This window comes from Callionymus lyra, chromosome 17 (genome assembly GCF_982586985.1).
Source record: "Callionymus lyra chromosome 17, fCalLyr1.hap1.1, whole genome shotgun sequence".
Classification (NCBI taxonomy): domain Eukaryota; kingdom Metazoa; phylum Chordata; class Actinopteri; order Syngnathiformes; family Callionymidae; genus Callionymus; species Callionymus lyra.
This window is the reverse complement of record NC_141834.1, coordinates 22,332,527-22,345,581: the sequence shown is the minus strand read 5'-3', so window position 1 is coordinate 22,345,581 and position 13,055 is coordinate 22,332,527. Positions and strand designations below refer to the sequence as shown.

The following is a 13,055-nucleotide window of genomic DNA, read 5'->3' as shown; positions in this document are numbered from 1 at the left end:
TCTTCTAACTGACTCGTCCAACTCTGACTCGTCCAACTCTGACTCGTCCAACTCTGACTCTTCTAACTGACTCGTCCAACTCTGACTCGTCCAACTCTGACTCTTCTAACTGACTCGTCCAACTCTGACTCTTCCAACTCTGACTCTTCTAACTGACTCGTCCAACTCTGACTCTTCTAACTGACTCGTCCAACTCTGACTCGTCCAACTCCGACTCGTCCAAATCTGACTCTTCTAACTGACTCGTCCAACTCTGACTCGTCCAACTCTGACTCGTCCAACTCCGACTCGTCCAACTCCGACTCGTCCAAATCTGACTCTTCTAACTCTGACTCTTCTAACTGACTCGTCCAACTCTGACTCTTCCAACTCCGACTCGTCCAAATCTGACTCTTCTAACTGACTCGTCCAACTCTGACTCGTCCAACTCTGACTCTTCTAACTGACTCGTCCAACTCTGACTCGTCCAACTCTGACTCTTCTAACTGACTCGTCCAACTCTGACTCTTCCAACTCTGACTCTTCTAACTGACTCGTCCAACTCTGACTCGTCCAACTCTGACTCTTCTAACTGACTCGTCCAACTCTGACTCGTCCAACTCTGACTCTTCTAACTGACTCGTCCAACTCTGACTCTTCCAACTCTGACTCTTCTAACTGACTCGTCCAACTCTGACTCGTCCAACTCTGACTCTTCTAACTGACTCGTCCAACTCTGACTCGTCCAACTCTGACTCTTCTAACTGACTCGTCCAACTCTGACTCTTCCAACTCTGACTCTTCTAACTGACTCGTCCAACTCTGACTCTTCTAACTGACTCGTCCAACTCTGACTCGTCCAACTCTGACTCGTCCAACTCTGACTCTTCTAACTGACTCGTCCAACTCTGACTCGTCCAACTCTGACTCGTCCAACTCTGACTCTTCTAACTGACTCGTCCAACTCTGACTCGTCCAACTCTGACTCTTCTAACTGACTCGTCCAACTCTGACTCTTCCAACTCTGACTCTTCTAACTGACTCGTCCAACTCTGACTCGTCCAACTCTGACTCTTCTAACTGACTCGTCCAACTCTGACTCGTCCAACTCTGACTCTTCTAACTGACTCGTCCAACTCTGACTCTTCCAACTCTGACTCTTCTAACTGACTCGTCCAACTCTGACTCGTCCAACTCTGACTCTTCTAACTGACTCTTCTAACTCTGACTCTTCTAACTGACTCTTCTAACTCTGACTCGTCCAACTCTGACTCGTCCAACTCTGACTCTTCTAACTGACTCGTCCAACTCTGACTCTTCCAACTCTGACTCTTCTAACTGACTCGTCCAACTCTGACTCGTCCAACTCTGACTCTTCTAACTGACTCGTCCAACTCTGACTCTTCCAACTCTGACTCTTCTAACTGACTCGTCCAACTCTGACTCGTCCAACTCTGACTCGTCCAACTCTGACTCTTCTAACTCTGACTCGTCCAACTCTGACTCTTCCAACTCTGACTCTTCTAACTCTGACTCTTCTAACTCTGACTCTTCCAACTCTGACTCTTCTAACTCTGACTCTTCTAACTCTGACTCTTCTAACTCTGACTCTTCTAACTCCGACTCTTCCAACTCTGACTCTTCTAACTCTGACTCTTCTAACTCTGACTCGTCCAACTCCGACTCGTCCAACTCTGACTCTTCCAACTCTGACTCTTCTAACTCTGACTCTTCTAACTCTGACTCTTCTAACTCTGACTCTTCTAACTCTGACTCGTCCAACTCCGACTCGTCCAACTCTGACTCGTCCAACTCTGACTCTTCTAACTCTGACTCTTCTAACTCTGACTCTTCTAACTCTGACTCGTCCAACTCCGACTCGTCCAACTCTGACTCTTCCAACTCTGACTCTTCTAACTCTGACTCGTCCAACTCTGACTCTTCCAACTCTGACTCTTCTAACTCTGACTCTTCTAACTCTGACTCTTCTAACTCCGACTCTTCCAACTCTGACTCTTCTAACTCTGACTCTTCTAACTCTGACTCGTCCAACTCCGACTCGTCCAACTCTGACTCTTCCAACTCTGACTCTTCTAACTCTGACTCTTCTAACTCTGACTCTTCTAACTCTGACTCTTCTAACTCTGACTCGTCCAACTCCGACTCGTCCAACTCTGACTCGTCCAACTCTGACTCTTCTAACTCTGACTCTTCTAACTCTGACTCTTCTAACTCTGACTCGTCCAACTCCGACTCGTCCAACTCTGACTCTTCCAACTCTGACTCTTCTAACTCTGACTCGTCCAACTCTGACTCTTCCAACTCTGACTCTTCTAACTCTGACTCTTCTAACTCTGACTCTTCTAACTCTGACTCTTCTAACTCTGACTCGTCCAACTCCGACTCGTCCAACTCTGACTCGTCCAACTCCGACTCTTCTAACTGACTCTGGATGATTGATCCAAACGACATAATCACTAAAATATGTCATTAATAAAAGTAACTAAAGATCATGTATCAAGTATTTCTCTGTACTTGAACCAAATGACTTAAGAAAACATGAACAAACATGTGCGACACGAACATCAAAGTAAGCGACGAGCAGCGACTTTAATACGAGTTCACAGGAAGTTCAGAGATTCTCTGGCACGAGTGTGAAGTCAAGACTGGAGACGAGACCACAGAACAAAAGCTAGAGTCGCTCACTGGCCGCGCAGGAGGTTAAGAAAAGAATTCCCGCTGAAGAAACCACTTCCTGCAAACACTGGTGGAAGTCTGTGTGTGTGTGTGAGTGTGTGTGTGTGTGTGTGTGCGTGTGTGTGTGTGTGTGTGTGAGTGTGTGTGAGTGTGTGTGTGTGTTTGAGTCGGTACAGTTTGAATGAACAAGCTTTCCATTCCACATCCTGCAGCACGTCCTTGGTATTCCAGTCAGAATCCAAACCTCAGTCGACACGTTCATGATTCTGACCAGAGGACGATGAAGAAAACTTCAGATAAAAGTGTTTTCTTCTCAACAAAACTTGATCAGACGTGATCATGTGACCCGAGGCCTCGCTCTGATTGGTTTTATACTTTCTTTATACACACACTTGCGCAGAGATAAACTTTCTTTACACCTCGACTGTGATGTTCGACTGAAGGTCAACAAATAAAGTTCTACCGAAGCTAACATTGATCCAGTCTGAACCGGATTTTTATCGAAGTACTTTGTATTTTCTTACACATGTTATATCGTGATACTGTAGCAACACAAGTAGCAGGATTTATGACCTTTTGTATCGTAACCTGATTCAATTCTATTTTAATTGTTAATAAAAAAATGATACGTTGCAGTTAAACAGGTGTGCGTGCGTGTGTGTGTGTTGGTGTAAGTGAGTGTGTGTGTTGGTGTGTGTGTATGTGGGTGTGTGTGTTGGTGTGTGTGTGTGTGTGTGTGTAAGGGAGTGTGCGTGTGTTTGTGTGTGTGTGAGTGAGAGATAGAGTGTGTGTGAGAGAGAGTGTGTTTGAGTGTGTGTTTGTGTGAGAGTGTGTGTGAGAGAGTGTGTGTGAGTGTGTGTGTTTGTATGAGTGTGTGAGAGAGAGTGTGTGCGTGAGTGTGTGTGAGAGAGAGTATGTGTGTGTGTGAGAGAGAGTGTGTGTGTGTGTGTGTGTGTGTGAGTGTGTGTGTGTGTGAGAGAGTGTTTGTGTGTGTGTGTGTGTGTGTGAGAGGACATAAGTAAGTATGTGTGAGTGTGGGTGTGTGTGTGTGTATGTGTGTGTGTGTGTTTGAGAGAGTGTGTGTGACTGAAGATCTTAGATCAATAAACATCTTCATGAGCTGCAGGTGAATCAACACTGTGTAGTTTTTTACTAAACAACACATTATTAACTAATAAAACTTTCATCAACAAATGACTTCCATGAACTTCAACATCTTCAGAGCGCGTCGAACTAAAGCGACGTGTTCTCCACGACGTGTTCTCCACGACGTGTTCTCCACGACGTGTTCTCCACGACGTGTTCTCCACGACATGTTCTCCACGACGTGTTCTCCACGACGTGTTCTCCACGACGTGTTCTCCACGACATGTTCTCCACGACCTGTTCTCCACGACATGTTCTCCACGACGTGTTCTCCACGACGTGTTCTCCACGACGTGTTCTCCACGACGTGTTCTCCACGACGTGTTCTCCACGACATGTTCTCCACGACATGTTCTCCACGACGTGTTCTCCACGACGTGTTCTCCACGACGTGTTCTCCACGACGTGTTCTCCACGACGTGTTCTCCACGACGTGTTCTCCACGACGTGTTCTCCACGACGTGTTCTCCACGACATGTTCTCAACGACGTGTTCTCCACGACGTGTTCTCCACGACATGTTCTCAACGACGTGTTCTCCACGACGTGTTCTCCACGACGTGTTCTCCACGACCTATTCTCCACGACGTGTTCTCCACGACCTGTTCTCCACGACCTGTTCTCAACGACGTGTTCTCCACGACATGTTCTCAACGACGTGTTCTCCACGACGTGTTCTCCACGACCTATTCTCCACGACGTGTTCTCCACGACCTGTTCTCCACGACGTGTTCTCCACGACGTGTTCTCCACGACATGTTCTCCACAACGTGTTCTCCACGACGTGTTCTCCACAACATGTTCTCCACAACATGTTCTCCACGACGTGTTCTCCACGACATGTTCTCCACGACCTGTTCTCAACGACGTGTTCTCCACGACGTGTTCTCCACGACCTGTTCTCCACGACGTGTTCTCCACGACGTGTTCTCCACGACCTGTTCTCAACGACGTGTTCTCCACGACCTGTTCTCCACGACCTGTTCTCCACGACCTGTTCTCCACGACCTGTTCTCCACGACGTGTTCTCCACGACGTGATCTCCACGACGTGTTCTCCACGACGTGTTCTCCACGACGTGATCTCCACGACATGTTCTCCACGACATGTTCTCCACGACGTGTTCTCCACGACCTGTTCTCCACGACCTGTTCTCCACGACCTGTTCTCCACGACGTGTTCTCCACGACGTGATCTCCACGACGTGTTCTCCACGACGTGTTCTCCACGACCTGTTCTCCACGACGTGATCTCCACGACGTGTTCTCCACGACGTGTTCACCACGACATGTTCTCCACGACGTGATCTCCACGACGTGTTCTCCACGACGTGTTCTCCACGACATGTTCCCCATGACGTGTTCTCCACGACGTGTTCTCCACGACGAGTTCTTCACGAAGAGTTCTTCACGACATGTTCTCCATGACGTGTTCTCCACGACGTGTTCTCCACGACCTGTTCTCAACGACGTGTTCTCCACGACGTGTTCTCCACGACGTGTTCTCCACGACGTGTTCTCCACGACGTGTTCTCCACGACGTGTTCTCCACGACGTGTTCTCCACGACGAGTTCTCCACGACGTGTTCTCCACGACGTGTTCTCCACGACGTGTTCTCCACGACGTGTTCTCCACGACGTGTTCTCCACGACGAGTTCTCCACGACGTGTTCTCCACGACGTGTTCTCCACGACGTGTTCTCCACGACGTGTTCTCCACGACGTGTTCTCCACGACGTGTTCTCCACGACGAGTTCTCCACGACGTGTTCTCCACGACCTGTTCTCCACGACGTGTTCTCCACGACCTGTTCTCCACGACGTGTTCTCCACGACCTGTTCTCCACGACCTGTTCTCCACGACCTGTTCTCCACGACGTGTTCTCCACGACGTGTTCTCCACGACGTGTTCTCCACGACGTGTTCTCCACGACGAGTTCTCCACGACGTGTTCTCCACGACGTGTTCTCCACGACCTGTTCTCCACGACGTGTTCTCCACGACGTGTTCTCCACGACGTGTTCTCCACGACGTGTTCTCCACGACGAGTTCTCCACGACGTGTTCTCCACGACGTGTTCTCCACGACCTGTTCTCCACGACGTGTTCTCCACGACCTGTTCTCCACGACCTGTTCTCCACGACCTGTTCTCCACGACCTGTTCTCCACGACCTGTTCTCCACGACCTCTTCTCCACGACCTGTTCTCCACGACCTGTTCTCCACGACCTGTTCTCCACGACCTGTTCTCCACGACGTGTTCTCCACGTGTACGAGGCCCGCGAGCAGGATCTGAGCGTCACGTCCTATTAGCTCTGGCACAGAAGTCAGCGTCGTTAAAAACGCTTGTGAAAGTTGATCCGTGTGTGACCCATTTGGACCGGACCCAGAACCAAAGTGTGTCAGACTTCACTCGTGTGTGTGTGTGTGTGAGTGTGTGTGTGTGTGTGTGCGTGTGTGTGTTTGTGTAACATCTGCAGCATCACTGAGCAACAACACAACACCTGCTACTACACAACAAGAGACTGATGAAGATAAACGTGGTCATCGTTATATCAGAGTTTACTTTTACTAGGATTGAAAATATATTTTATTATGTTCTTTTATTTCCAATGGATTATAAAGTATTTGTAACAAGAATAACAAGATAATCTTAATCTTAATATTATATTTCTATAATCAGAAAAAACATTACAACTCTGACTCGTCCAACTCTACTACATTTTACAGTAAATTCAACACAAAAAATATGTTCAAATCGGTTAAAATGCTCCAGAAAAAATAACATTCACACTTAATGAACCATGACGTAACTGTAGGTATTATTTAAAAAGTAATTATACATAGTTTTTACTGCCATAACCTTCCACAGCATTACTAAGCGCTAGAATACTATGCTAGCATTAGCCTAGCTAGAGCTAGTTAGCATTGACTTCTACTTCCATTGTTCTAGTCAAATCTCGTTTACAGTTTCAAAAGTGGAAAACATTCTGATCTAGATGCAAACATTAACCCATGAGTCACGAAATGACGCAGCTATACAGAGACAACAACATTGATGATTAGGTTTTATGTATGTAGAGCATTTGTCGTCCACCAGAGGGCTCTCTAGCGCCGACAACATCTGCCGGATTCAAACCCAACAAACACTGATGTGACTCTGGATCGAGTCTCGACGAACCTCTTGACGAACCATCGAGAACAGACTCACCTGCAGTTGGAGCCGGACCGTCCAGTTTGGACTCACACTTGGGAAGAGAGAAATCTGCAGGAAGAAGCAAAAGATCAGAAGAAGCCACGACACGATGGAGTGTTTTCGGTCGAAGCTGGTTTTCACTCAGAGACGGTTGAGAACAGAGTTTCCAAAGAAGGAAAGTTGGACGTCGAGCAGATAGAATTAGAATAAGTCGATTTGTTTTGCCGTCTGGAGACGCTGAGGACGGGAAAAAAGTGAAATCTGATCCGGAAGATAAATATAGAAACTGAGAGACAAAGAGAGAACGAAGTATTTGAACGACAGAGAATTTTCGACCTGACATGACGGCTAAAAACACATCAGTTCTCAGACAAACACACAAAAATACTAATGTTCTGCCTGAAGCTGTCGATCCACGATCATGAGACGACACGTCATCACGGATCAGTCAAGAGACCCAGGAGTTTGAACAGAACATTTTGAAAACATCATTTTGTTATATTGTCTCTAAAATAGTAAACATCGTAGACTGATACAGCATGTATCTGAGGCTAACTCTGATGCTAACCATATCTCTGATGCCAATTCTATGTTCGATGCTAACTATTATCTCTGATGCTAACTATTATCTATGCTGCTAATTCTTTGTCTGATGCTAACTATTATATATGATGATAACTATTATCTCTGATGCTAGTTCTATGTCCGATGCTAACTATTATCTCTGATGCTAATTATTATCTATGCTGCTAATTCTTTGTCTGATGCTAACTATTATCTCTGATGCTAACTATTATCTCTGATGCTAACTATTATCTCTGATGCTAACTATTATTGATGATGCTAATTCTTTGTCTAATGCTAACTATTATCTATTATGCTTATTCTATGTCCGATGCTAACTATTATCTCTGATGCTAACTATTATCTTTGGTGCTAATTCTATGTCTGATACTAACTATTATCTCTGGTGCTAATTATTATCTCTGGTGCTAATTCTTTGTCTAATGCTAACTATTATCTATGCTGCTTATTCTATGTCCGATGCTAACTATTATCTCTGATGCTAACTATTATCTTTGGTGCTAATTCTATGTCTGATACCAACTATTATCTCTGATGCTTACTGTTATCTCTGGTGCTTATTCTTTGTCGGATAATTACTTTGTTCTCTGGTGCTAATTATTATTTCTGGTGCTAATTCTATCTCTAATGCTAAATATTATCGCTGATGCTCATTCTATGTCTGATGCTAACTATTAGCTCTAGTGCTAATTCTATCTCTGCTGATAATTGCTCTATTTGAGGCTAATTGCTAATGCTTTGTTCCTAATACTCTCAGATGTTCACTGCCATTTCTGGTGCTAATGCTATCTCTTATAAGTTTTCCAAATTAGCAAAAGATAAAAACGATTTGTTAAAAAATCGTGTTGCTGTAGCTTCACCACCAGGTGTCTCTAGTCAGGTGTAACTTTTGAGAAATGAGCCTCTAACTTATTCATCGTGTGATCATGAACAATTCAAAGAGAGTCTGGACTGTTCATGATGAGATTCATTTATTATTAAACCGTGTCATCATCGTCGCCGCCGATGCTCCATCACGTCAGGTGAGGAAGAAACATGCTAACATGCTAACAATGCTACAACACATGAAAGTGTTTTGTAAAGGAACTTTATTGATTTTTAATTGTGTTATAATTGATCCACAGAGTTACTAAGTCGAACATCATCTCAATAGAGTAGATGGTCTGAACAACCTGCATTTTTTTTTTAAAACCCCTGCGATCAGAATGCTAACTGCTATATCTGATTCTGAATGCTATATATGAGGCTAACTGCTATCTCTGATTCTTATGCTATCATTGATGCTGATGCTATCTCTGATGCTAATGCTACCTCTGGCACTAATTACTTTGACTGAAGCTAATGCTATTTCTGATGGAAATGCTATCTCTGATGCAAATGCTATCTCTCATGCTAATGCTTTTATGGATGCTAGTGCTATCTCTGACGCTAACTACTGTGTGTCAATGCTATCTCTGATACTAATCCTTTGTTGATGCTAATGCTATCTCTGATGCTATATACTATCACCAATGCTAACTACTTAAAGCGCTATATAAATAAAAATAACTTACTTAGTTACTTACTATCTCTGGTGCTAATGCTATCGCTGATGCTGATGTTATCTCTGATGCTAACTACTATCACTAATGCTCAGAGATAGCATTAGCATCTGAGATAGAATCATGTGTGTCGAGGACACGAGTCAGTAACAGATTATAGAAGAGATTTCTTGTTTTCGTTTGAACATGGTTTGGATGGAACTGCGTGAGTGTGCATGTGCTTGTGTGTGTGCATGAGTGTGTGTTTGTGCGTGCATATGTTTGTGTGTGTGTGAGTGTGTGAGTGTGTGTGTGAGTGTGTGCGTGTGTGTGTGTGAGTGTGCGTATGTGTACGTGAATCTGCGTGTGTGTGCGACTGCGTGAGTGTGTGCGTGTGTGACTGTGTGTGTGTATGCATGTGTGTGTGTGTGTGTGTGTGTGTCACAGAGTCAACACTTCCTCTCACAGCTGTTGACAGCAGACAAGCTCACACATGTAGCAAACACAAAACATGATAAACTTTTCAATTCACACGTGTGTGTGTGTGTGCGTGTGTGTGGGTGTGTGTGTGTGTGTGTGTGTGTGTGTGTGTGTGTGTGTGCATGAGTGTGTGTGGGACTCGGAGCGGGAGGTCGTGACCCTGCAGCTGATGTTTTGAAGCCGACCTCCTAAATAAGAGGAGCTCAGAGTCACCACTTCAGAGACGTGATCCAGATGCTTCCAGATGTTCTAACGTACCAAGAGGAGATTTGGGAGGAGCTGAGGATTAGGAGGAGAACTGAAGCTTTTATTGATGGTGCTCAGTGTTAGCATTGGATGCTACGTTAAATAATCACACTTGAATAAATACTTTCAATTCAATAGTTGATGATATCACACGAGAAAGTACACAACGTGTACCAATGATGTTTAATACAAATAATCCTATCATGGCTGAAGTGAAGGCAATGCTAACAATGCTAATGCTACCTCTGATGCTAATGCCGTCCCTGATGAAAACTGATATCTATAATGCTAATGCTATCTCAGATGCTAATGCTATCTCAGATGCTAACTGCTATATCTGATGCTGACTTTTGTCTCTAATGATAACTGCTATATATTATGCTAACTGCTATATCTGATGCTTACTGCTATATATGAGGCTAACTGCTATCTCTGATTCTTATGATATCATTGATGCTAATGCTATCTCTGATGCTAATGCTAGCTTTGGCACTAATTACTTTCACTGAAGCTAGTGCTATTTCTGATGCAAATGCTATCTCTGATGCAAATGCTATTTCTTATGCTAATGCTTTTACGGATGCTAGTGCTATCTCTGATGCTAACTACTGTGTGTCAATGCTATCTCTGATACTAATCCTTTGTTGATGCTAATGTGATCTCTGATGCTAACTACTATCACTAATGCTGACTACTAAAAGCGCTATATAAATAAAATTTACTTACTTACTTACTATCTCTGGTGCTAATGCTATCGCTGATGCTGATGTTATCTCTGATGCAAATGCTATCTCTCATGCAAATGCTTTAACGGATGCTAGTGCTATCTCTGACGCTAACTACTGTGTGTCAATGCTATCTCTGATACTAATCCTTTGTTGATGCTAATGCTATCTCTGATGCTAATTACTATCACTAATGCTGATGCTATCTCTGATGCTAATGCTATCGCTGATGCTGATGCTATCTCTGATGCGGATGCTATCTCTTATGCTAATGCTATCTCTGATGCTGATGTTCTCTCTGGTGCTATTGCTATCAATGATGCTGATGCTCATCTCTGATGCCTAATGCTATCTCTGATGCCGATACTATCTCTGATGCTGATGCTATATCTGATGCTAATGCTATCTCTGATGCTAATGCTATATCTGATGCTGATGCTATCTCTGATGCTGATGCTATATCTGATGCTAATGCTATCTCTAATGCTATATCTGATGCTGATGTTATCGCTGAAGCTAATGCTGTCTCTGATGCTGATGCTATATCTGATGCTGATGTTATCTCTGATGCTAATGCTATCTCTGATGCTAATGCTACCTGATGCTAATGCCATCTAGACATGGAGGAGCTGCTCGTTCAAGAGAAGTGTCACATGACACGTCACAGGACACGTCACATGACACGTCACATGACACGTCACATGACACGTCACATGACACGTCTGAGCGCTGCGAAGGCGAAGACATGAGGTAATGACGTGTGGGAGACGATGTGAGGAGGCGATGAAAGGATGAAAAAAGAAAGAGTGGAGAGTTGACTGATAGAAATGTCTCTGTTATCTGATCAGGGACACGATCTGCCCACACACACTATTTTTATGACCCCCAACCTCCATCATTCACTCGCCCGGGGCGTCAGAGGTGGGATGATTTATACCAGTCATTTTCTCAGATTATACACAGATCAGTGTTTATGGACGTCCAGGTGATGATTTAGAAACAAACACGTGTGAGGAGAAGATGAACCAGCAGGTGTGTGTTGCCGTGACGACATCATCCATGAACTTATAACATGTTTCATACATGACACATTTGTATTATTTGTTTACTTGTAACTTCAATTCTGATACTTTATGTTATTCATATATTTTAAAACACGCCTGGCACTCAAATGTCATGTCCCATAATGCACTGCAACAGTTGAGGTAGCCAAGTACATTTTTGATATTTATATTTATAAAGTTTACCACAGATTTATTGTTTATAGTGATATAAAATTGTGTTTCTTTCACTTTTCCATTTACATATTTTATGAAAGAATTTTTTTTTTTCTATAACTTTTTGTTTTACACATCAAAAATTTGTCATATGTATCTTTGATCCCATAATGCACTGCAACAGGTGAAGCCAATTTATATATTTCTTTTTTTTACTCCGCCTCAAATCAACAAACTTGATAAAATAGATCTAACCAAAAATAAATAATAAAAATATAAATCTATCGTCACAAACTCGGCGCATGTTCTTCTGCGTGACGTGCCTTCACCTGTTGCAGTGCATTATGGGATCACAAATACATTATTGTCACAAACTTGGAGAAGTACATTTATACTCTTATTTATTTGAGGTATGACAAAAATACAATATACCGCAGATAAAAAAAGAAAGAAATATAAATTGGCTTCACCTGTTGCAGTGCATTATGGGATCACAAAATTGTAATAAATACAAATCAAAATATATATATATCTTTAGGTAGAAAGCAGTTTATATTTTAAAAAGACTTAAACATTTAAACATTCATTATATTGATACTATATTGTGTTGAAGTCGACACACATGATGTTGACACACATGAAGTCGACACACATGAAGTCGACACAACAAACACACACATGAAGTCGACACACATGAAGTCGACACAACAAACACACACATGAAGTCGACACACATGAAGCCGACACAAAAAACACACACATGAAGTCGACACAACAAACACACACATGAAGTCGACACACATGAAGTCAACACACATGAAGTCGACACAAAAAACACACACATGAAGTCGACACACATGAAGTCAACACACATGAAGTCGACACAACAAACACACACATGAAGTCAACACACATGAAGCCGACACAAAAAACACACATGAAGTCGACACACATGAAGTCGACACAACAAACACACACATGAAGTCAACACACATGAAGTCGACACAACAAACACACACATGAAGTCAACACACATGAAGCCGACACAAAAAACACACACATGAAGTCAACACACATGAAGTCGACACAACAAACACACACATGAAGTCAACACACATGAAGTCGACACAAAAAACACACACATGAAGTCGACACATGTTCTCACGACAAGAACTCGCAGCAGAAAATACTCTTGGTTGGCTGCTGATGGTTTCTGACCAACCATACATTAGCAGCAGCTCAGCTCCACCCAAACTACTCTGTAATTT

General features: G+C 43.5%; 1 protein-coding gene across 2 annotated transcripts in view; it reads right to left on the bottom strand.

Annotated features, from left to right (window-relative positions):
• The window catches only part of triob (trio Rho guanine nucleotide exchange factor b), a 153,351-nt gene that overhangs the window by 125,994 nt on the left and 14,302 nt on the right, over window positions 1-13,055 (bottom strand). For both annotated transcript variants that reach the window (XM_087778987.1, XM_087778986.1), the window contains exon 2: window positions 7,030-7,083. In XM_087778987.1, the coding sequence (XP_087635113.1) occupies window positions 7,030-7,083 (54 nt within the window). The remainder of the gene's footprint in view (window positions 1-7,029; window positions 7,084-13,055) is intronic.